Source organism: Prinia subflava, chromosome 3 (assembly GCF_021018805.1).
Source record: "Prinia subflava isolate CZ2003 ecotype Zambia chromosome 3, Cam_Psub_1.2, whole genome shotgun sequence".
NCBI lineage: Eukaryota > Metazoa > Chordata > Aves > Passeriformes > Cisticolidae > Prinia > Prinia subflava.
The window spans coordinates 1602701-1629364 of NC_086249.1; the positions used below are offsets into that span (position 1 = coordinate 1602701).

The following is a 26664-nucleotide window of genomic DNA, read 5'->3' on the forward strand; positions in this document are numbered from 1 at the left end:
CTCTCATTTACTTTCAAGTATAGTGATGGCCTGGATGGCAAAAAGTATTGCAGAGTTTCTGTGGAGATTGGGAAAAAACCATTAGGAAAAAATTATTTAGGTTGGAAAAGACCATCAAGATGATCAAGTTCAACCATAAACCCAGCACTGTCAAGTCCACCATGAAGCCAATGTCCCCAAGTGCCACTTCTACACAACTTTCAAATATCTCCAGGGGTGGTGCCTCAAATATGGTCAGTCTGTTCCAGTGTTTCATGACCCTTTTGGTGAAGATATTTTTCCTAGTATCCAATCTAAGTCTCCCCTGGCACAACTTGAGGCCATTTGCCCCTGTCCTGTCACTTGTTACTTTGGGGAAGAGGCTGACCCCCACCTAGCCCCTACACCCTCCTTTCAGGCAGTTGTAGAGAGAGATAAGGTCACCCCAGCACCTCCTTTTCTCCATCTCCCTCAGCTCTTCCTCATAAGACTTTTGCTCCAGTCCTTTCACCAGCTTTATGGCACTTCTGTGGACGTGCTTTACCTCCCCAACACCTTTCTTATAGAGAAGGACCCAAAACTTAATATAGGATTTAGAGCGCAGCCTTACAAGCGCCAAGTGCAGGGGGGTGGCCACTCCCCTGGTTCTGCTTGGCACACTACTGCTGATAAAGACTGGGCTTCCATTGGGCTCTTGGCCACCTGGGCACGCCCTGGCTCATGTTCAGCTGCTGGTGACCAGCACACCCAAGTGCTTTCTCACCAGGCAGCTTGGGGTTGTCATGAGCCAGGTGCAGGATCCAGCATTTGGCCTTGTTGAAGGCACACAATATCCACAGCCTTTCCCTCATCCGGTAGGTGAGTGACCTTGCCATAAGAGGAGATCAGGTTAGGCAAGCAGGACCTGTCTTTCCTAAAGCCTGACCCAAAGAGCAGCAAAGAGCAAGGCAGACAAAGCTCCTTCTTCACTTTAACTTAGCTGCGTGTTTTTCAGGGAAAATAACCACTAAAGCAGCAACACAGATGCCACCCTTCATATGACTAAACCACATTCCTAGTCATGGGCTGTGTGCATTCCAGAATCAGTGAAAATGAGGGATGAATATTAACTGGTAAAACAAGAAAGACCAGTTTTTGGAATTATATGAACAGAAGTGAAGCAACCAAGGACAAAGAGAGCTCAGTCCTACATACTGCATAGACACTGCTAATCCAGTCAAAGAGAGGGCCAGCCTGGAACAATGTGGATATAAATGATATATAAATTATCTTGGTAAATGGAGACTGCCCCCAGGAACATATTAGCAACATAGACTTAACTTGTGTTGATCTCACAGTGTTTTGAACTAACCAGAAAACATTCTTATTCTGAGTAATATGGCTCTTTTAGTCACCACTCAGATAAACATTCATTAAATACGATTGAATAGACAAGGGAAGTCATAGGAAGTTAGCTGTTATGATACTGTGACAAGAATCTGTTTGATTCTGAGAAAATAATTTTGTCATATTAGGATTTCAGGTGACCTTTTTTCCCTGCATCTTCTTGATGAAAGACGAATGATAAACTAGTTGCCCTCTAATTCCATTCATTTGTGTCAGTTTTTGGCATTTGATAGCAAAACCCTGATCTTAAGTATTTGCATTTGCAACATAATTCTTTTACATCGAGGCCATTTCCAAATGGCAGATTCTGAGATCTACAGCTACCTTTGAAACACAATCTTTCCCTCCACGCTTGCCAACAGAAATTCCACACTGATCTGCAAGTATTCTCTTCAACAGAAGTCAGCTGATGGCTAAGATCAGCAGGAGAAACTGTGAAAAGCACATCTGAAGTGAAAGCACGATGTTAAGTGCATCAGAGCGCTTGGAGTGTTGGAATTACTCTAAGGAAAGGAATCTGCCTATACTGGGAGAGAATGAAAAACAGCTTGATTAATCAGCTGCAACATAAGAGAACCAGCCACCACCAACTCTTCAGAAAAAAGAAAACATCTACCAATGGCCAGAAGAATTCAGCTGGAAGCACCATAGTTTGGCTAATTGGAATATATAAGCAACAGGAGACAGAAGCAAAAAAATTGAAATTTTTAAAAGTTTAGATGTTACTTTCACTCATACCACGAGTCTACTGCACGCTTTAAGAGTGCATGGTCTCTTGTGATCAAATACAGTCTTATTTTTTGTTTTTATCTGTAGAGTGCGGATCCTTGAACTCTGCCCGACAAAACTAGAGGGTGAATACAGCTGTAGTGTATTACAGCAAATTTGGCCTTGTTGCCAGAATTCCTTTTGCCTTACATTGAAATTGTTTATTTTCCACCATTTCAAAGATTTTAAAGGGCATGAAGGCAAAACCCAGCACTGCCTCCCAAAGTGCTAGACAAATGAAGAGTGTCTTATGAAAATATATTTGCACCATCTATTTATAAGCACTACCTCACTTATTGAAATCAATCACAGCAGTGCTTTGATTTTTCCAGATCTGGTGTCATAGTACCACCAGGCAAGTTTTCAATGATAATCTAAAACTATGAAACTTTTCTTTTCTGCTCTTTTATATTTTTGTATTTATTTTGGCTGCCAAACATGGAGAAATATGGTTGTTTGGCTGCAACCCAAATATATCTTTAAATGAGAAACATTTAAAAATAGTTCTGTTTCTATGTACTACAATAAACAAGACACACTTCTAAGGCAGCCACAACCACAGAATCAAGGAATAATTTTAGGGCAGAAGGAACTCCTCTAAGTCATCTAGTTCAACTCCCTGCTCAAAGCAGACCTCAAGCTGCTCAGGGCCACATGCAGCTGAGTCTTGAACACCTCCAAGCACACAGATTCCATAACATCCCTGGGGTAATCTGTTTCAGTGCTTAGCATACTTCCCTTTAAAAAAAAGCCCTAATATCTAACTGGAATTTCCCGTATTCCAGTTTTTGCCCAGTGCCTTTTGCCAAATTACTCTGCACTTCTGCAGGAAATCTGTCTGTATCCTCCAGTCAGATAGCTGAGGACAGTGTCTGATCCTTTCTCATGACAGATTACATCAAACACGAAGGTTCCTAGCCAAGGAAGTAGGTACCATATGAAGAGGGCAACCAAGAATACCTTTTTAGGGAAGGGTGGGCTAACAGCTTTGTGTGTAGTTTCATCATTCGCAAATGAAGTTCCCCAATTACATTTTTTTTTAATATTATTATGTCTATCCAAGTCTAATATTGCTTCTGAAGAATAGGTTATTAACATGCAGCAGTTAACTGTGCAAAACACAAACAAGCATGTCTATCTACAAAAACCTAGCTCTTAAGCTGTCAGCTTATACCTTCAAACTACTTTCATTTCAAAGAGGACAACTTTTCTTAGGTGTGTATCAACACTCTTAACAGAATACACACAGCAAATAAAATAGCATGAACTGTAATTCCCTCCATATTTCTTTTGTGTCTGGGGACATTTTAGTGATTAAAATGATGGAGAAAAATTCACTGCTAAAGGAGTATGAGTAGCTGAAATATGCAGTAGGGAAGCTCCTCAGTACTGGTGTTCAGCTAGAGGTAGTGACCCGAAGGGAAGAGATTCCTTGTGAGGGCCCAGTTGCTATGCACATTTAGTTTAATGAATACTAATCAGAAATCTGCTGCTCTTTAATGTTATAAATATATACTTCTGAAAGAGAATTGTTAGAGCATTTATATGACAAAACCCCAAGGTTTTAAAACTTATTTTGCCAATGCCTCTCTAGTGATTACTACAGTTCAGAACTGAGTTAATAAGCTGTACTCATTAGTACTTTAGGACCAGTTAGGCCAATGCAGACTTAAAGATGCAGTTATTAGCAATTCCAGCTTCTATGTAGCTACAGAAATCATTGTACAAAGGAAATTTATTGCTCATATGTTGCCATCTGTTCCGCCTGTTTTCAGGTTATTTGAGAACTTCACTGAAGTTCCACTGCTCTGTCTTTATCACTATCTCCCTCACAAAGCTCCTTAAACATGTTGGTTTAAAATTATTTTTTATTGAATTTAGTAAGGTAACTGTAGTTATTTTTAGGGTGCAAATCTGAAATTGGTCTGTATTTAAACCTAGGATCCCATTTCAGTGGTCCAACCCCCAATTGCAGATTTCATTCTGCAGGTCATTTTTCAATATTTATTAAAATAGGAATCAAAACTGAAATCCAGAAAGAAACTGTTGTTTGAAAATAACCAAGCCTGCAGCTCTGATAGAAAAGGGAACAGAAGCTAGGCTTCTGAAAACTTCTTTGGTATGATTTAAAACAACCTAACCCTGGCTCCTCTTGTGGGATTCTGTTTAATTTTTATTTTAAACCTCAGAAAATTCAGCTCCTTTATGTGTCCAGTTAATAAACTTAGTTTGGAGTTTGATGGTAAAAATTTGTAAAATTCAACACTGAACAGTTCAACATTTTTGAAGGATAGGGACAAAACCAAGCCTATCCATTATTTTCAATGTATAATGCCTTTTGAAACACCTTCAAGTTGAATAAGTTTTGATACATAACACTTTTAAAATAGTGCACACATTTAAGAGGACAAGACAAAAACTACTTACTGTTAAAACAACTTGAAACCTTTATTTTAATTTAGATTAAGGATCACTTTGTAGTAGTATAAACCTTAATTTTGATCTGATGTCTTTAGGTTCTCCAGGGCCTTGTTCCCTTGGCTTTACTCTCAAAGCTCCTTATTTGCTGTTGTTTTTTCCAGACTGCCCTGGTATGTATTTTTCTGGATGTAATTTCACCTGGACAGAGCTGATGAGACAGTGACTGCATCTTGCCCAGAAGAGCTGTCTTTCCAATCCTGGCTCCTTCTCCTGTCCAAGGAAACAAGTCCAAGGCAACTCCACCCAGGCTGCTCTAAGAAGAAAACTGTGTCCTGGCCAAAGAACCTGACAGATTATGCATAAATATATTCAATAAAGGAAGCAGAAGACTGTGGGGAGCAAGCAGAGTCTCACAAATTTTTAGGTCTAACTCTCTTAATTTAAGCCTTTAAAGAGCATCAGCCAATGCAAACACCAAAAGAGAAATGTGGTCTTTGTACATGGCCTCTTAGAATGGTATTTTTGAGCTGACCAACTGAATAAGATCAGGTGGTCAGCTGATAAATAATAATAATAAAATCAACCTCTCCTCAGCAGGAAAAGCTCAACAAAATACTAAGAACTTGAGCAGGTGAAGAATTCAAATTCTGTAGGACTGGCTCTGCCTATAAACTCCAAATGTATTGAAGCAATTGGTATTAAAGACCATAGACCTCAATGCAGGAAGTTTCTTATAACTGTGTTCATGAGCAGGCAGTGCATTATCACTGCCATTACCCATTCAGTGGCAGGCAGTGTTTGGTAGCACCACTTCCTTAAGCCACCTTTCATTTACAAATATCAGTGCATTTTTGAAGAATCGAAAATCGAACATATTAAAAAAAATAATAATAAATTACGTTAATTGTTTTTTACATAATAAAAAATACTATCTGGAACAGCAGTCACCTTTGCTTCCCTGAGAAGAGTGAGGACACTACACTTTACAATCCAGGATGTTAGTGTTTATTACTGAGTGCACAGATAATCTGCTACATGGCTTACTGTGTACCCAGATTGTAATGAGGGACTCATTTCCTACAGCCACTTTGCAGTGTGCTCCTTACAAGTGATCACCTTTTATTGGACCATAAACCATAACTTTTTTCACTCTGTGACTACTCATCTTTTGAAACACTTTGGGAAGAATCATTCAAAAGAAGAATATCAAAACAATCAAGAGCAAGAAAGTATAAAGTCTTCTGTGTTGCTCCAAATCAACAGTTGAAAAAACCTCTAGCAGTAATAAATTGAAATTTGCATGTTTATATGTATTAATAGAACAAAATAGGTAGCCACATACTGAAATCCTCTCCTGTGATAAGTATTATCTTACTTGCCATAATCCAAGCAATTGAAAGAGCAAGTCTTTAGCTCAGTATCCTGTAACATTGGCTTAGATAATTTTAAAGCTAACTTTGTCTTACCTCCTCTGACTGAGCATACATTTTATCTCCTTCTCTGATTCAGTTATTTTTTTTAGGGACAAAACTGCTTAAAGATAGTAGTATTTATAGAGTTAAGAGGAATTACAAGCTGTAGTAACAGAATAAATTTGAAACCAGCATGTACTTCCAACCCTTTAGTTGTAAATCAATCTATAACTCTCAGATTCCCCAACGTATTCAGGTATGTTTTAAAATTGTTTCTTCTCAATTTTAAATCTGAAGAGATGGATCCCAGTCATGTTATGCACTAATTTTTATTTCTAAAAAGGTCTCTTATCACTAATGGATAAGTACATAGAGCACCAAAAAACAGACTATGTTGATAAATACAGGAAAAAAATAAGTTCAATGACTAGAGATACAGAGTATATCACCCAGGAAGAAAGCCTGAGAAAACAGGAGTCATTGAGCTTAGAGGAAAAGTACATAGATAGATATGAAGACAGTATCCAAATATATAGGGCAATCAAACAAACCCTGAGGAAAAGCAGTATAAATTAGTTCAACTTCATATTTGTGAAGTGACAAACTGTAGCAAGGAAGATATCTGGAAAACTGATACAGAAAGTTACACTCTGGAACAAACTGTCTCCAGAATAAGAACAAGGTGGTCAAAATGAGTTCAGGAAGCCCATTTCATCCCTATGTTACCTTATAAAAATGACTATTTTTCCAATTGAAGGCTATTAATTTTTTTCTGCACATCTAAGTATTCACCATAAAGCTTCAATGAGGGCTGCCCTCCTCAGTGCTCTGCGTGAATTCTAGTATCCTACTTCCTATCTCTAACACAGAGAAGATTAAAATCCAATAAGGCATGGTCTCTTCAGTATATAGATAAGCATAAGAGAATTGCCGGGGAGAAACGAGATTAATTTGTTACGTGAGAAGAGAAAATTATCTCAATGCAATTGATTGAGTAAAGGCAAGAAAGAGCATCCAGGGTCCTGCAAACTGCTGTCCCTAGCCCCAGCCACCACGAACAGTCACACCTATGCACATGATGAACAAGAAGGTGATTTGGAACAGCCAGAGCAAATTCACCAAGGCCAGGCTGGCACCAAAGCACCAAAGCTTGCTGCCTTCTGTAGCATTCTGGCTTTGTATACAACAGGAAAGGGGTGAACATCATTTACTTCAACTCTGGCACAATTTCAACAGGTATCCTTCCTGTCATACTGGGGAAATGCAGATTGGGTGCCTACATTTCAGGGGAGATGGAAAACTGGGCTCAAAGAATAGCAGTCAGTGGTTAAAAGTCCAAAGCTCCTTTTGATACCCCTTTGATATTGCTCAAGAACCTCTTTCTGGTTTTTGAACAACATCCAGTGCAATTCCTATATTCATTTCACTGAGGGAGAATGTTTTGTGCTTTGTGTGCCCTTGGGAAAGAACTTGGGTTGGGGAAATAGAAGCAGATGAGTTGTTTATAATGACCCCCTTTGAAATTGAAGGAAAACAAACTAGATGGAAATGCCCATTCAGAAATAGATGACATTTTGTTTGTAAGTCCCCCCACTATGCTGAGTATAGTTGAAGCATGAATCTTCAAAATAATATGCAAAAAGATGGAAATGGAAGGGGATTATCCTTTTTCTGAAATCACAATCGTTTTCCACTTCTAGCACTGCAACCCACATATGATCACACAAAATACCTGTGTTCTCTGATCAAAGTAACACCCAAGACATACAGGACTTTAAATAGTGCAAGGATTAATAGCTCTGAATGGCACTTGGCAAAGATGCTTGCAATGTTCTGTGTTAACTTTGGAATAAATTCCCCACCTTTTAGAAGCAGACAGATGAAAAAGCAATTAAATATCTGAAGTACACATATGAATTCTTAGGCTGTGTTGTATATCAAATTCTAAACTCAGAAAGAGCAAGAAAACTTTGTTATTGACAAAAACAGTACTGAAATATGAAATTCTGTTGTGCTTTGACAGCTATGATTTGGACTTGTCAATGGAGTCAAGTCGATCAACAAAGCTTTTAGCCAATTACTTCCCATTGGTTTAGAAAGCTGTAGACACCAACAAACAAACAAAATGTAAATTTTAAAGAATTCCCCTATGTTTCCAAAAGTCCAGTCAAAATAAAGTGGTTTCACTTATGTTCCTGGTCTCCAAACTGAACGTTCTCACACATGTCTGTGACACTTGCTGGATACAGCCCAGTCCTATAAGGATTGATTCCAACTGCACATAGTTTTTCCAGCTGGAAAACGTATCTCATCTTGCACCATTAGATGAGACAGATCTCAAGACTGATGACCTGGCTCCTTACTACTACTCTAAAATAAACCCAACAAAACCCCCAACAGATTAAGGAAAATCAGAGGAGATCCTTTTAATCTTCTTCTATATTGTTCCACATTCTGAGTTTGCAGAGATCAAAGGAAAGATTCTACAGTTCAAATATATCTGGAGAAAAGAAGCAACAAATTGCCGGTACATCTTTAATTTTAAAAAGTACTGATAAATACTTCATAAGTTTAGAATGTATTATTGAATTCCTAAATTTGACAGGAATTCTCTTGCAGCTCTATGAACACATTGTGAAGCAGAGGCATTGTTAACTTATCTTAAGAAAACTAAAATATGAAGTAAATAGTTTTAAATCAGTGGATTACAGAAAATAATGGACACCAAGCCTTGTAAGTATTCAATGTGTAAAATAAATGCTATGTCTATAACTAAATGAGTATTAAGATAAGACAAATACTTATTTTTGATACTGAAGGTGTTTCATATTTTCTACTACATATTTCCCTTCCTAGCCAGGACATGGCATAGAGTTCATGTTCTCTGACTATATTTCCAAATTATTTATCTGTTACATCACTTGCTCTCTTTTGACCATGTTGCCTTTTATCTACATAGATGAAAGAAAGCTACAGGAAGTAATCTCTCTTTCCAACCTATCTTTCTATGTCTATACTTACTTTTTTTAAAATAAATTTTCCAGCCAGTGTTTCATTAACAGAAAAATGCCAATAAAGAATTCTATCAGCTACACAAAAGGAAGGCTTATGAAACTTTTGGGGTGGGATAGGGTACATCTATGCACAAAACCATCAGCTAAGCAATCTTTATAGGCCTGACTTAGCATTTTTACTTGTACTTCTCTCAGGCATTTATCCAAATGCTCATGGAGAATTTTTGGTATGTAGGAAGCTATGTCTCTCTCATTACTGATCTTGTAACCCGGAGTGCAGTAGATTACATTAATTCCCAAGGAATGCTCTCTGACTTAAGAGTGTATTAAGCACATAAATAATGCTTCACGACTTCAGAGGTTTTAAATTAGATGGTCTTCAGTGTGCCAGTTATTTTTGACAACTGACAAGTGTTTTAATACTACAAAAACAAATGATTGGAAAAAAATCCCGAAGGGCCAGGTCATGGAAAAAATTATTCACAATGCCTAAAGATTCCCTACACGTAACTTTTAGATAGATGCCTTACACGTAACTTTTCTATAGCCTTAATATGATGAGCAACCTCACATTGCCTTCAAATAAATATAATAATAGCATATAACCTCCCTTACTAATTGCCATAAGTATTTCTGAGTGGAAAGAGAACACCAAAAACATCTGTTACATTACTGAGAAATTGCTTTCTAAGAATTCATGGCTGTACATTAACATACTAATGCTTTTATCAACTGGTATTTGACCATGTCACCAAAATCATGAGAGTACAGGAGACTGATGAAAGTGTGAAAGATTAAAACAGATAATTTTTGATGTAATGCATTTACAAAAACTGAGCAAGATCCCACACTGCCTTTGTGTATGCATGTGCATGCCTCAGGGTACTAGAGAGTTTATGTGAAATCACACTCATTACTTGCTTACTTGTGTGCAAGTTGAGTACACACTTTTCATTGGAGCAAAAATGCCTAAATCTGGCAACAATTCAAAAGAAGTTCTCCAGCTAAAATTGATTGCATAATTAGTATTTTAATATTTTGAAAGAAAGAATCTTATTTATGTTTATACAGACTTGATTAACAAAGGACATTAACTCCTACTCCATCATACCAGCTGAGTCACATCAGATGTATCAGCCGCTAAGGAGAACTGAACAACCAACACAATCAAGAAGATTTTGATTAGAATTGTCAGTTTTTGTGTTCCTCATAACTAAGGCAAGGAGCAGGAAGGAATGCTGAAGAGATGCAGCATTGGTGCTTGTCAGATCACAGCTAAAAGCTGATGCTCATCTGTAAGGTGGCAAGTGACAAGCTGTTACTGTGGAGCAATTCCATAGTCTTGTTCACACAGTAAAAATCTCTTAATTAGCTTTATGACAAAAGAAGGAGACCTATTGATTCAAGCTGAGTATGAAACCTCACCACTTTTACCTGAGTCAGCTCTTCATCAAACTGAGGGAATTCGTGGTTCTTAAGCCTGACTGCAGCCATTTCCCCAACTGTGAAACAAGCTGCACGCTGCGCTATAAATAAAAACTCTGCCCTGCCATTTAATCCAACTACTTCAGTGCTTGTGTGAGCCACAGAATGGAACTCTGCCAAAATGTTCAGGTCAGACAGTAGAGTTTTCTTGCTATTATTTGTATCCCAAAGCTCAGTTTCTTATCAACTTTCAGGCTTTTGCACCCATGCCTTTGTTTTCAGTGTATGTTTGTGCATGTTGTACAGAGACAGAGATTTAAAAAGAAAAGTGATAAGCGATAAGGTTTGAAAGCCTTGTAATTTTCTCAGTGTGCATTTTTCTTGTTCATGTATAGGCTTGAACTGTGGCAATGAGGTAATCTAAATTGCCAGAAAATGCTTCAGCTTCGAAGTCAGAAAATTATCTTCTGGGACATTTGAAGCGTAAATAATTTGTATTTTTGAACCAACCACAATTTTATGTGTTCTAAAATTACTCCAGACTTTTACATCACAGAAAGAAAAATTAAAATGAATAATTAATATAAAGCAGATATTGCAAGCAGCTAACAAAAGAAGAAAAGTCTTTTCCAAATGTGAGTTTAAAAATAATGTTGTCCCACATACACTCTCAGTCCTTTAAAGCTGGCCAGGTTCCCAAAGTATTAATTATGTAAACTCATATCAAGCATCTGTGGCCGTTTATAGATTCATAAGCTAATGCCACAGCTGCAGGTGATTAGAAAGAATCTTTTCCTACTCTATTGAATTGTGCTATTCCTGAGTGGACTTTAAGAATAACACTAGAACGATGTAAAAATGCTGAAATAGCCCTAAAAAATAATTCCCTCTTACTTTGAGAATCCATTTTGCCACCAACTCTTCAGCTTGAGAAAGAGTATAGAATTACAATGTCTTTTTAAGACCATACAGTGATACCCTAGTGTTAACACATACCATACACACACAAAATAAATAAAAATAAAATCACATGCAGAGGCTTAGGCACTTCATTAAGCTGGGTTTTATCAAAGTGGATTTATTCACATGAAGCCCTGATGACAAGTTTGTTCAAGGTAAACAGGTCTTGTATAGGAGCCATGACTACACTTAGCCTAAGGAAAATTATGGATTCACTTGCCTGATTTATTTTTCTTCCAGAAGATGCTCTAAATAATACTAAATTATTGCAAAGTGATGAACTTCAGCAACAACTCTAAAGCATTTTACAGAACACAGGTTATATTTTGTCTACCAAACTCTGAACAAGTGGAGTAAGCCCTCCCCTCCAGACTGGGAGAAAAGTAGTTTTCCACTCATAAAAAAGCACTCCCTACTTCCCTGCCTTTAGGTCTAGAATCTTCATAGCTGCAGCCTCAATTCCTTACTAGCATTTTATTCAGCAGCTCTGATTAAGTGAGGACTCTCTGTTGATATTCTTAATACAACCATCCTTCTGCAACTTTGATATTCTTAATACAACCATCCTTCCGCAACTGTGCCTGGTTACCTGCACACTTTGATGGCATCACTTAGGTGAAGCAGTCAGTGCAAAAACATTCAATTCTGGTGGACATAACTACAATCACGACTTCATGAACAGTAGAAATTCACTTGATGGTTCAAAACTTGACTTGCTTTTTCTTTGTCTTTATACACATTGGTTTGCTTATGTGGGGAGGTTTAGAGTTGATATAGTCAGAATAAAATGGCACATGATTGTTATGTTTTGAGGGATGGTAGTACTGGAAAAGTTGGCCCAGGCCTTGCCCACACAAAGGTTTAATTCCTGATGCTGCCAGTAGATAGTTATCCTCATAACCACCATTCTCACAGCACAATAAGGCAAATATGTATTTCACAAAGCAAACTAGCATTACATACGTGTTGTCCTGTATTGTAGAAAAAACAATTTTTACCTAAGACCATTTGAACTAAAGCCCATCAAGCAAGTCTGAGTAGGATCTGGCCTGTTTCCAGTTGCCCTTTTCCACTTGGGAAGACACTGCAGACTGGGCTGTTTTGCTAATGGCACCTATTTTAGGCTGCAGGCTGTCCAGAACACGAATACCTGCTTCTGTTCTCACCAAGATTCACCATGCCTGTGAGTAGGACTCCAACCATCTTCTGTAAAAGACAGCAGTCAGGAACGCTTCACAGCATCAAATTTGTCTTGCTCACAAACAATTTCAAGTCTGCACTTGAATTTCCCCAAGGAAAATAAATCCACTAGGAGCTGCATGAGCAGTTGTGGAGCTGCATGAACATAGACCTGACTGTGGCAGGTCACTGCTAGCCATTTTCTTCCCCTGGAGCAGACAGAGGTTTTTGTTTCCACACGCAGGGTGTCGTGCACACCCAGTGAGTCCAAATGGTCCAAAGAAGCCTCAGACCCATTGTCCATTCTCTGCATCACCAGCCAACATACACAGATTAAACTATCCATATACAGTAGGTCTGCCCCCAGAGCAGCAGCAGGATTTAGCCCACAGCTCTCTCCCCTCAAGTGAATTATGTAGCTTGTCCTTCTGGAAAAGCTAGAGCCAAAGAATATATGAGGGAGGGCTGAAAAATAAGGTTCAAAAAGAGATACTTGGGAAGACAAAAATTAAAATGAAGAGGTGGAAGGTTATATAGAATATCCAGCAGTGAGATCATTTTGGAGGCATTCATATGCAGTGGAATTTAATTCTGGCAGAATCCACCCATATGTATCATCAACAATGTTGCACCACTGCATGTGCCAATATAAAAATGGAATTCTGGTATTACAGATTATCTTTGAACTCAGAAGCCTGACACTCAGTACTGGGTTTTGATATGTTTATGTGCAAGCCTAGGACACAACTGTCTGCATGATAAGACAACTTTGATTAAATGAACTACTATGATTGTTACATTCTTATGGGCTCTTTTCACTTTCAGCAAGAATGAGCCAAATTTGTCATGACATATCTAGTGACTGAAACCCCTTGTCACTCTATTACACCAGATAAAGGATCCCTTTCAAATTTCCTGTTGCACTTGTCACTTACGTGACTTTAAAAATAAGAAAATTTTTTCACAAAAGCCTAAATTAATTTTGCACTTCTTTTTCCAGACACAACAAAAAATGAAGTTAAATAATTTAGTTCAAACTGACCCTTCCTCATAAGAATGTTTTTTAAAGGTTAATGCACTGTGCATTTTGAAAAATCGTTCCCAGAAAGATGTTTGGTAAGCAATGGGGACAGTAACATATAAACCACATGTCATCTCAGTCCTTTTGTGATATTTTGAGATGCCAGCTTCATTGCTGTTCAAAACCCCACAGCTTCCAGGAGACTTTTCCCTGTCTTACATTTTTTGCCCTGCCACCCTACAGCAATCAAAAGAGTGGTTCTGGCAGGGAGAAGGCAGCACAAAAGTTTAAGGTATGTAATATACTAACTGTGATGCATTGAAATAACTTTGCATTGTTTAACTGTTTGACACTAGTAAATGAAAACACATGCTCTGCTTAGTAAAATGCATTACGTAACATCGCACAGCCAGCAAACTTAGCTAGGAGTAAAATTAGTCTATTCCTTTTCTCAAATGTCAAAGTTTGGGAGTCTACTGTAAATACAGCATTCACTCTCAAAGGGATGTCAGTTAGAATTGCTTTAAGTACAAATATTGTCTAGTAGCTATCTACAATATCAGACCAAACATATTGAGTACTTCCAAACAAAGAAACAAATCCTCACTGCCAAACAATTATTTTTCCCAGTTATCCCTGCTGCTGACAACTGTAGATATAAGGAAGTTTTGGATCTGGCTTTCCCTACAGGAGTCTGTAAGCCAGACTCTTTTACATGGTCCCCTAAAAAATGTCAAGTCCATATTCTTTTTCCCTAAGAAGACAGCAACCAGGAGAAAGCTGAATTAGCATTTTCTGAGCCCTTCCTGGACAGCAGAGTAGGATATGCCTGAGTCCTGGAAAGTAAAATAAGGATGGACCTGAATTCCCCTGTACCTGATGACTAATTCAAATAGTAGGAAAACCACAGCGGTCAGAAACATGTCAAAAAATCCCCTGAAAACAAACCAGAAAAACATTCAGACTTTTTTTTTATAACTTCCTAAAACTGAAATTTTATAAGGAGAGATCAACCTCAAATTCTTTACAAGTCTAACAAAGCAAAACAGAACATAAAGATAGACAAAAGCTATCAGAAACAGAGAATGTAGTGAAAACCTCATTTCCATGCACATCTGTGCTGTAACTGGAAAATAAGTGACAAAATCAAAAACATGAAATGCTGTTTTACCAAACACTAAGAACTTATTCTTCATCTGTTCCTTCAACAATTGTATCAGCTCCAACTGGAATGATGACAGTAAAACAAGGTTTATAAGGCAGTACAATCTTGTGGATTATGTCCTGTAACTTGTTTATTCTGGATTCGGTGGCTTTGCTTTCTCATCCCTGTCTCAGATCCGGGATGCTCTGCTTACCAACTCATTCTCTAAAGACAAGACTTTTTGTCTGTGCTTAACTCCTGTCTAGAGAGACAACACTGAGTTCTTTAAGGATGGAACTTTTCTGTTATGGAAAACCATAAAAATTAGAGCATGTTTCCTCCCATCAATAAAGCTCAACAGTGTTGAACTTTAGAATCCTGTATGTTAGATGGCACTGGCATAACGGCTTAATGAGAGAGACAAAAATAAGTGGAAAATTTCTAATTAGAAGAAAACTTTTGAGGCTAGACAAAGTTGAATAGGCAGCTTCTGAAATGCTGAATGAAATATCTTCTGTAATGGTGCTATCATCTCTCACTCTGCTGTTCTCTGATCCCTCACACCGTGTCCAAAGGCATTGACCGCAGAATTTTCTCAGCAATTGATCCTCCAGATGAAACACAAACATAATTGTAAAAAACCCACTGCCTTCATACTAAAACACAATACCCACCAGTCTTCCTTTCCCAATTATTTTGTCTTTACTTATTATTATTATTCCTCCAAAATACCTTTATCTTTGAAGTCAAAATAATGAAACAAAGAATTCGTTAATAAAGAACACTCTTTTGAGAACATCAATAATATTTTCTTTTTCATCCTAGTAAAACACACAGGTGTGGAGGTGAAAGTAAAAAAATATATGGGAAAAGGAACCAATCTGTGTTCCAGCCTTCTGACCACTACATTTGCACACAGTTTCTCAAACAGCTCTGGAAGTCACTGTGCTGGCTGGCTCAGATCCTTTGCAGCTGCGGGAGGCAAGATGTTCCTTCCACCTTGTACCAGTGAAAGGAAATCCCAGCCCATGAGACATGGGGTCAGTGTGTTTCACCTCTGGAAGAGAAGATTTGAGCACTAGAATTACCACAAAGTGCTGGTAAGAAGGGCAAGATCTACTCTGATAACCTGTTCCCACAAGTACCTGCACCGCCACAAAGCGAGTTTGGCTCGATTGCTCTCCTTCAAGTTATGAACTTGATTCCACTCTTGCCCCAGAGAGCAAGAGTGACTCTGAAGCCTCAGTTACATACTTTGGGACTTAAAGAGCACAGGAATGCACTGAAATTTAAGCTTGCATGGTAATACAGAGAAGTCCTCTTAAAAGAATATTTTACAGTACATATTTTCATTTTTAAAACACTTTAAGATCCACATATACTTTGCTTATGAAAAAAGTGTATAGTCCCTATCAAACAAGACAATGCAGTAGAAGACAATCCTTTGAACATTTTCAGATAGCAGCTAAGTACTAATACACTTGCTTTTTCAATGCAATTCTTTGTAAATAGTAACTGGAGAAGCAGCTACAAACAAAAGAATAAGATTGATGTTTCTACACTGCAATGGGAGACACTTTAAAAAGCTATTTCACTGAAAAGAAATGAAGTTTCCACCTGCAGCTTTATACATTTGGCAAACAGAACTTCACTTCTTCAATGTTATTTTAGGACAGAAAAAAAAATGCATGCCAGAGTTAATCTTGCAGTGGATTAGAAGCATTGTCTGAATTTCACAGTTTGCATAAACTTAGAGTCACTATTCTGCAGCAGCGAGAAGAGGTCCAGTGAAACAATTTTAAAAAGCACTGGAAAAGTTCCCTCAGTGTAGGCAATACATACAAGATTCTTCTCTGGTCAACATAATTTTAAGTCCTTTTATCACAAAACTAAAGTCTTGGAGTTAGCTTGACTTGAACTGCATGTCTGTTACTCGCAGACTACACACTGTTCCACTATTACCAGTATGTAGAACACTCCACACTGCCTCCAGAAGATGAGATTAAAAGAAAGATACTTTCAAAAGAACATCATCATAGGGAAGAAAGAAAAGTAATGAAATTCTGAGGGGAAAAAAAAAAAAGTCTGTTAAGAAGAGGTGGGGGTGAAAAATCACATCAACTCCCAAAAATACCTTTAAGTTTTCCTTGTATGAAAGAGAATCTCCTAGGAAGCCCTCAAAGTGCTTATTTCTTAACAAACATTCTTATAACTAAATCACATGTTCCTCTAAATGTCAGTGGCTGCAGGAGAATGCAGATGTAAAATGCATTACAAAGCACAGTGGACTCAGGCAAGCACTTCCACAGAGTGAGAGAAATATGTGCAGTACAGAAACAGTTGTGAAATTGCTGCTTTCATGCCAAGGCACTACGAAGTGTTTTACCATCCAGATAGAGAAATAGTCTTTTAATTTTATGCTATGACTGTTCTTCCTGCAGTAAGCAATAAAATAGTATTAATATGCCAGTGTTACGTGTGTCATATTACCAAGGAGGAGAAGAGATCACTGCCAGCTTTGCAAATCTACTGTACTTCCAGACTCTGGTAGAAGGGAATAGTTAAACAAATATTCACATAGATTTGGAGGGGTTCTTTTTCCTTGTATAAATTTTAGTCAATCATATTTCTCTGCCTCAAAATGCATGCAACCTGACCTAGACTAGTCACCTCCTACTGAATTGTTAAGTATAGATATCAAGGAAAAGCATACAAGTTCTTTCAAAGATGGAACTGAAATCTTCCACCAGCAACACAGAGTGCTTCCAAGGCACATTGTCTTTTAAGATATTAAACCACAGACTTGCACACTTCTGTCTAAATCACTATAAAATCATACAGTAACTTTGTCATGATACTTCTCACTAGAGTCACAGGATACCAGGAAAACTTTTGAGCTTTTTTTATTCAATAGCTTTAAGTCTGCTGCTATACCTGGACTTTGCCCTTTTCCCTGACCTTCTTTCTTGTCTATCACCTTTAATCATTCCTAACATGTTGAAAGCAAATTTCCATAACAAAACACAGGCATTAAAAACCCCAAAGCCCCACAAACAGAAAAACAAAACAAAACAAAACAACCCAGAAAGTTGTTCATAGCTACTTGCCTCTTGGCAATTTCTGAGTATTTCCCAGGTTTAGTGCAATATATCCACAGAAAAGAAGACAGACAAATCTTGACATGGTGGTGACAAGCCCAACCTCGCACTGGGAATGGCTCTGCCAGGTATCACACAGAGGTGCAGCAGCTGCATTTAAGTGAACCGTTCTCTCTGTAACAAGAGGCAGCAGCACTTGGACACAAGCTTCGTTTGCACTGTGGGAGGAGACAGGATGACATCATCCACTCCCACTGCAAAATGAGAATTAGCATAGAAAAATATTATCAGGCTCCCCTGCAATAATCTCCTGGGGTTTGTTACAAGATCTTTTCCACCACTGAGGGTAAGACATTACCTTTTTATTACTTACATTTCATGAAAATAAAATTATGGCCATCAAATTTTCTATTAATGGAAAACTGACCTGAGAGATATTTTCACTGTTTTTGTTCAAGAGAGCTGGAGTTAAACTGCAAAAACAGCATTTGCAGTACTCAGAGAACTGTTTGCTGTATTGACCTCAGTATTTTTGCAATCTCAACATTTTTCTTAAGGTTAATTCAGGCTACTTGTGGCTTTCATCCAGGCAAAATAAATACTAGTTTAATTTGACATGACATTATAAACAGGCATTGTAAATATTTATTCAGCAAAAGAACTGGACATGAAAAATCTAAATGTCATTTTTTCACTTGTCTCTAGTGTTGGCAATTTAAAAATACTTTATAATTTTCCCTTTCATAAGTGTCTGGTGAGTTAATGGGTACAATGCACACTAAAAATAGTAAAGCAACACTTCTCATTCCAGGGTGGTGTTCTCACTAGTTACATAAGTTTAGGTAGAAAAGAAGTTCTGTTTTTCCATTAAAAGCTGTTGCAATCCATATTTACAATGAGCCAGGTAAGCACAGCATTTGACCCCACTCACAAGTGGGAAGGTGGGAAGGAAAGGGTAAAGCAGAAGAAAAAGCAACAGTAAGGAAGAATTTAGTCTCAGTCTCTGCAAAAGTTTCCAAAGAGATTAAATCTATTCAACTAAGTAGTGATATCTCTCTCTCTCCCTACAAATAAAAACCCCAAAACCTAACAAGGAAAAACCCAGCAAACAAAGAAAACCCAAAACAGTCCCCAAGGGTAAAAAAAAAAAAAAAAAAAAAAAAAAAAAAAAAAAAAAAGAATCTAACCAAAACCAAAGCCAAAAGAACCATAAACAACCAAACCTAAATGTATTTGTTGCTTACAATATGTGAAATTCTTCAGTACACTTAGTCTGGTCCTGCTCCCTCCTTGACTGAACCTGACATTGTTCTGCTTCCACAGTGTTTATAAATGGGTAAAATCACAGCACTCCCACCTGGGTTAGAAAAAAATAGTTTAAAATAAAAAGCTTGTATCTCGAAGCATAGAGGAGCATTCTTTAAAGACCAGATGAATCGTGTATTTAAAAAGACCCTGTGTTTGCCATAATTCAGGGAGAACTTCACAACAGAAACCAGCAATCATTGTCTTAGAGACAAACCTGTGGAATTTCAAGATTTTCTAATCAGTATGGGCAGCACACGGGTATAACAAAAACAGCTGGACTATGGGAATGTGCTCCAGACTCAACATCTGAATTTGGACATAAAGAAACGTTTTTATTATTCACTAACTCAAATCTGGGAAGAACAACTTGAAAGTCAATATTTGAGACAGACCGAAAAAAATCCCCAAACACTATTATTACCTGAAGGATCTTTGGGAGGATTCAGATCTTGAATATGAACACTCTGAACAGGTAAATGAAACAGGTACAATTTGACTGAGATGCAAAGTTGTTTGAAAGGCCATACAGTTAGACAGGGGTCTCATAAAACACCACACCAAAGGAGTGTCAAATGACACAAAGATGGATACAGACAGTAAACATGCCACTCTTACTGTTTCTGAAGTACTATTTTCAAAAATTCTCCAGAAACCATATTCTATTTTTTCCCTTCAAAATTGAAAAATAAGAAATCAATCGCTTGATGTAACTGTCTCTGGGGAGGAGTAATGGGAAAAATTGCTCCATGGTCACACAGAGCTGTCTTTGTATCAGTGTAAACTGGACTCTCCTATTTGTCTTATGGCAAATTCACTTTCCTTCAAAAGATTACACAACACCTCCCAAAAAAAGGCACAAAGGCCGACTTCTACTCAGAAAAATCTCAGTGAAACAAACATAATAATTATTTGCCTACCTCACAACCTCTCTCATAGATAAATATAGTCCCATCCCTGCTTTCACAACTACTTGTTTGCCTTCTGCCACTTGCATCTTATTTCTTCCTCCTTGATGCACTACCCAACCATGTCTTCTCTGCTTAGGTGCTCCATACAGATATTTAACCTTCTCCTTCGTGACCCTTTGAGACTGTGCAGACCCCTTTCCCTCTGATCCCTGTACAACACAGCTCTTCCCAGCCCAGAGCTCAAAAACCCATGTCAAGATGTATTTTCTTCTGTCTTATCGAGGATATGCTTCGTCAGGGACAATTTTCGTATGAGCAGATGCAAGCGTAACTTTCCATTAAAAATATTTCAAGAGTACAAAAATCAGCTGTATAATATTCTGGTATAATTTTCCAATATGCTCCCCTCATCTGCACCATCCATAGATGATAAATAGATAATCACTGGTTTGGTCCACTTCTTTTCCTGCAGGACTAATCTTTCCTAGGAAACCTCTGCCACGTGAAAAATGGGGGAAAAAAAAAAATTAAAAAATCAGCTTTTGCTTTCCGTTTTCCTAAATCCTCCTGCCATTTCAATGGATGTTGACTACTGCTGTGCAAAACTGAACATGGGAACATGAGGGAGTTCGTGGGACTTCAAACACTATCCTGCTCTGCTGGATGCTTCCATATCAGGTATCCAATTTCTCCTCCTGTTGGAGAGCTGCTTCACACTCTCCATCGAAACAGAGAGAGAATCTGACTTCCACTCACAAAGTTATCAAACCCAGCGTATTCCTCAGGTTTCTCTCATTCACACAAACCTGAAACTACATTACCCACCCTTTGACTCCTCAGAAGGAAAATATTAAACAAAGAAGATTCAGTTAATGACAGTTTTGTGTTACACCTTTAACATAAAAGGCAAGAATATTGAGCTAAGTGCTGTAATGAAAAGTCTCAAACAGACCAAACAGGAAAAGACAAAACCTCTGATTCTCTAGTGATTCCTCCTTTTCAGCACCAAATTAATGTTGAAGTAACAAAGTCAAGTACTCCAAAGTTCCCTTGTCTACCTCAACTTAACTGGTTCTCTGAGGGTTAGATCTCTAAAATGGATATTCCAACAAGATTGTATCACAGCACATCTGGGGGCAAAGCAGAGCTCTTCTAGTCCTATTTTAATAGTTCCCAGACTGGCAAGTACAACGAAAACAAAAGTATGGGAAGAAAAAGCAAAAGCTGGGGGGGTAGGAAGAAGAAGGGCAGGAGACAAGATTTTACATTTTGTTTCCAAATACAAATATTCTTTTGTTGAGATTTGGGTTCAGTGCCAATTCACTTATCATTCCTGATTATTTTGACAAGCAAAAGCCAACTCTTTGCTGTTCTAATTTAAAGCAGAAAGGGTGTACAAAGAACAACCTGAAAAAACAAAGTCCTGTCTTCACTTTGAAAAGCACAAAAATGCCATGTGGAGCTCTCCAAGAGTAAGGACTTACAGTACACTTGGTCTGTCTTTTCTCAGAATGTTTCTGGTTGATGCTGTACATTTCAGCAGTGCTTGTCAATTATTTGTGAAGTCTCTTTTTCATAAAAAAATGCTATATAAACGTTAATTGTAATTTTCATTCTGTTATGGGTGACTCAATTATTGGATTCTTTTTCTTGCAAATATCATGGGATTGCTTCTAAATGCCTTCAGGAAAAAAGACCTGCCAAAGAATATTCTTTCAGATGTGCTGTTTAGAGAAGAAGGAAAAAGATGGAAAAAGAAAGAAAAAGAAGAAAAAAGAAGAAAAAAGAAGGAAAAAGAAGGAAAAAGAAGAAAAAAGAAGAAAAAAGAAGAAAAAAGAAGAAAAAAGAAGAAAAAAGAAGAAAAAAGAAGAAAAAAGAAGAAAAAAGAAGAAAAAAGAAGAAAAAAGAAGAAAAAAGAAGAAAAAAGAAGAAAAAAGAAGAAGAAAGAAAATCTTAACTCTTCTTTCTAGAAGTCTGTAATTACTTCTTTTCCAATACTTTAGTCTCATTTTGATAAGCAAATATCTGAGCTCTCGGCCATCTAAAATATGGGGCTCACACATTAGTGTATTAGTCAAAGGTAAGACACATTCATTTCATAGCATAAAAGTGACAAAGACAGGGCATTCTAGTGTCCTTATCCCAAACTGATTTCCAGATTTGCAAATTAATGGGATCTGAGACAAAGTGAAAGGAAGAAATCATTGAAAAGGAGTGGACAGAATGGCTGATTCTTGTGACATGTTTTACACAGTTCAAACTCTTTCAGCACTCATTTGACACTTGTAATTTCAGGGAGTGACTCATCTTTTCTAACAGGCAGCGTATTTCACCAAAATTCTGTACAACATGGAGTAAAATAAAGAATCCTATTTATTTAATTTCTCTATTAAGTATTTTCTTACCTTACTGTTCCCTTTGTAATGCAAATAACCTGGTACACTCAGTTCTGCAGTTTTGATAACATTATCATGACCTGCCACATGAAGAACCAACACAATTCCAACCGTGCCACTCCTCCCCATTATCAAGATTTTATATTATTTTATTTGGGGCTTATTTTGCCTTTTTTCCTGACTGCAAAGTGTCACAAGGCTGTTGGTACAATACCTGACCATCCACATGGGGGAAGATTTTTCCCTCACAACCAGTCTAAACCTTCCTTGTTTCAGCTCATGCCTGTTTTCTCTCATCTCCCACAGCAATGTGAGGAGCCTAGCTCCATGTTGTTGGCCACCTTTTGGAAAACACTGCAAGGGCTGTTGTTAGGTTCCCTTGTCCTGACTGACAGCATCCAGTGTTGCTCTCTCACCCCACCCCCAGCCTGCCTTCAGAAGACAAGTGCTCCAGAGCCTGACCATCTTGGTTGCCCCTCTCTAGACTTGCTCCAGTTTATAGTTGTCTGTCCTGAATTTGGGGGTGGGGTGAGAGACCAACACTGGATGCTGTCAGTCAGGACAATTCACCAAGTGGTGAGTAGTGGAGGGATGTTGCCCTGGTTTTTCTGAGATTTTTTAAAGCCTTCTACTTGCTTGTAAGATGGAGTCAGTTCTTTAGCTACTGTTGCAATATTAAGGGTCAGTCTTTCACTTTCTCACGCTTTGGAACATAAACAACCTTTCTTGTTTTTGTTCACTGTCCTTTGCTTACATATTTCCAGCCTGAAAACAATGTTGGTTGACAGCTGGCATAGCCAGTGGGGTGAAGGGGTAGTAACCCCAAGAGCCAATGTGCTTTCAGACCCACAAAATTATAAAAAGAAAGAAATAAACAGGCTGGCCCTCTTTTTCTCGGTGGGGAGCAGCTTTCACTGAAGACCTCTGCCTCTGTGTGGTTGATTATTGCGTTCCGGGCAACAGGGGGAAATGCCTTCCCTCAATCTCCTGGCTCCTGTTCATACAGCCCAGGACACTGCTGACCTGCCCTGCTGCCAGGACCCACTGCTGGCTCCTGTGCAGCCTTCCATCCATCCATCCTCCATGGTCCTCCACTGCTTTTCAGCAGGGCTGCTCCCAGCCAGCCAGCCTGTACCACTGCAGGGGCTGCTCCATACAGATACAGCCCTTGGCAGCTGTACTTGTTGAGTTTCATGACACCTCTCTCAGCCCATTCCTCCAGTGTGGTGAGGTGCCTCTGAAAGGCAGCCCTGCCCTCATGTGTATCAAGTGATCATCCAAATTTGTGCCACCTGAAAACCTGACAGGAGTCCGTTCTGTCACTCCAGGTTACTGGCAAAGATGTTAAAGGAACAGATCCCAAGATATCTATGGTGCTCCACTAGTTACCCTCATCTGGGTAGTGTATGATCCACTACCTACTGCCCTCTGAGCCCAAGCATCAAACCACTTACTTGGCTGATCACAGTCTCTGTGAACCACTTGGGTAGACATGCACTCCATCAAACACATGATGTGTTCAACAATTTATATTTTAAAACATGGTCAAGAAACCAGCTTTTAAACCAGCTTTTTAAAGCAAACACTCAACACATCAAATGGGTTCCTCACCTGAAGGCTTCCCCTTCATTGTTACATCTTAACAGAAATAAATCTGCCCAACCTCGTCAAGCTTCTAGAACAAAATCCTAGCCTGGCCTTTGAAGCACCATGTAATTACTTAGTACTGAAGACACTGCTTCTGTCTGTGAAGAAAACTACCTTATCCTCCTCTTTTATCAACACATTTGTGCCACTGTAATTAACACAATTACAGCCTCTTTATTATTGGATTACCCCGGAACATTCCTTCCAAACATCTTCTGTCTCTGCCTTTCCTGCCGTGATATCTCTAAATACTTATCACTGTCCAGAGCAAAACACTAAAAGGCATGTGACAGTAATGAATCTTTAACAGAGTAATTGCATGAATCAAAAATATTCTAGCTTATGTTGATTTTCCTATGATTAGAATGAAATTTGGATAGCTTAAATTATTCTCAATTATAATTTAATTATTCTTTACATACTTAAAATATGAGCAAAGGTTTTAAGCACCTGAGTCAGATTGCTTTGGAAGGTGAGCTTCATAACCCATGCTGTACCAAGTCTTGGTCTTTCAATACTCCATTACTATCTTCCTTTGCAGAAGTCAGCACCTCCTGGTCTATCTCAGTCTCGTTCCACAATATGTTCTGATTTGTGAAGATAATATAAGATCACTGTCCAGATTAGTGAACTCAGATGTGAAGCCTGGAGTCTATTACCATACACTAGGATAGGATACAAAATCTGTTTATACATTTAGAACATGAATGTTGATGCCATTGGTAATTCTGTTTTGAAGAGACATCTGTCTGCATCACAGATCTGCAGAAGCACTCACCTCTGAAGACAACAATGAAGTGCTAATGATTGACTTCTCTGATGTTTGCCAAGTTATACTGTAGTGGATTTGTAAAGGAATAAATACCACATGTCATATCACATATCTGATACAGATTCGGTTTATTTTGGATTATTGCCACAGGACAAACTACTGTGCCCTTATGCTACCGCCTCCTCATTGCTCAGCCACATTCGAATCGAGTACTTCTGGCTCTCATCGCAAAGAGATAGAATTCTCTTCCTGACTTCTCAAGACAGCCACCATTTATTTCCCTGTGCCCCGGGCCTTTTCCTTCGGCTCGCTCCTTGGCCGCCCTTCCCGGGGCTCCAGCTGCGGGGATCCGTACCGAGCGCTCCGGGAGCTGCCGCCCGCGGCCGCCAGGGCGCGGCCTGGGGACAGCGGGGACAGAGGGACAGCAGGACAGCGGGACAGAGGATTGGGGACAGCGGGATGGGGACAGCAGGACAGCGGGACAGAGGGATGGGGACAGCGGGGATGGGGACAGCGGGACAGCGGGACAGAGGGATGGGGACAGTGGGATGGGGACAGCGGGATGGGGACAGCGGGACAGCGGGACAGAGGGATGGGGACAGTGGGATGGGGACAGCGGGATGGGGACAGCAGGACAGCGGGACAGAGGGATGGGGACAGCGGGGATGGGGACAGCGGGACAGCGGGATGGGGACAGCAGGACAGCGGGACAGAGGGATGGGGACAGCGGGGATGGGGACACCGGGACAGCGGGATGGGGACAGCAGGACAGCGGGACAGAGGGATGGGGACAGTGGGATGGGGACAGTGGGATGAGGACAGCGGGACGGGGACAGAGGGGATGGGGACACCGGGACAGCGGGATGGGGACAGCAGGACACCGGGACAGAGGGATGGGGACAGTGGGATGGGGACAGTGGGATGAGGACAGCGGGACGGGGACAGCGGGGATGGGGACACTGGGACAGCGGGACTGCGGGGACAGCACCGCCCTGGGCCAGAGGAACAGAGCCAGCGAGGACAGCACCGCCCTTGGGCTAGCGGGACGGGGACAGCGGGGACAGCGGGATGGGGACAGTAGGACGGGGCCAGCACCGCTCCAGAGCCCGGCTCCGGCCCGCGGGTGCCCCCGGAGCACCGCAGAGCTCGGCGGGGCTCGGCGCTGCCGCTGGAGCAGCAGCAGGAGGAGGAGGAGGTGTGCCCCTCCACAGCACAATCCGTGTCCCAGAGACAGAAGGGACTGGGAAGGACTGAAGCGGCTGCTCCAGCTGCTCCTCCTGTACCCGCACACCGACAGCGGCTGCTGACAAACCCGCCTGCTTCTGCTCGTGGGCTTTTCCCTCTTTGTTTCAGGACGCCTCGCAGCATAAGGATAGAATGGAGAGAGACCAAACTGCTCTTGTATCAAGGCAATGCACAAAAGCTGTGTACAGCCTTTTTTGTACAAAAAAAAAAGTACAAGGCTGTTGCCTGTGCTCTTTTACTTAAAATAGAAAAAATTATTCTCCCCATGGCTGCCGGCTCAATTCATCACAGGAAAAAAAAAAAAAAAAAGGAAAAAAAGTTTAAGTTCTGCCTCAGTGCAGTGGGGGCACTGAATTAAATGCAACTCAGTACTGAATCTGGCCCAGTCCAGAGACAGCAGGTGCAGCTTTAAACTGTGCTTATTTCCCTCTTCCTTTTCTCTACACCAGGCTTTCAAATATTCTGACAAAAAGCCAGGGGAAGCCCTGCAAAAACTAGAGCAAATAATAATAAAAAACCACTGTTAACTTTTATGAAAAGCGGAGAAGTCATCTAAATGTTATATGGAGGAGGACGACCAG

The 26664-nt window shown here is 39.6% G+C and overlaps 1 protein-coding gene across 12 annotated transcripts in view; it reads right to left on the reverse strand.

The window, feature by feature from the left end:
• The window catches only part of ABI3BP (ABI family member 3 binding protein), a 155145-nt gene extending 134305 nt beyond the window's left edge, over window positions 1–20840 (reverse strand). For all 12 annotated transcript variants that reach the window (XM_063393737.1, XM_063393739.1, XM_063393731.1 and 9 more), the window contains exon 1: window positions 17817–20840. In XM_063393737.1, coding sequence (XP_063249807.1) covers window positions 17817–17892 — 76 coding nt within the window. In that variant the 5' untranslated portion in view covers window positions 17893–20840. The remainder of the gene's footprint in view (window positions 1–17816) is intronic.
• Between the last annotated feature and the right edge of the window lie 5824 nt (window positions 20841–26664).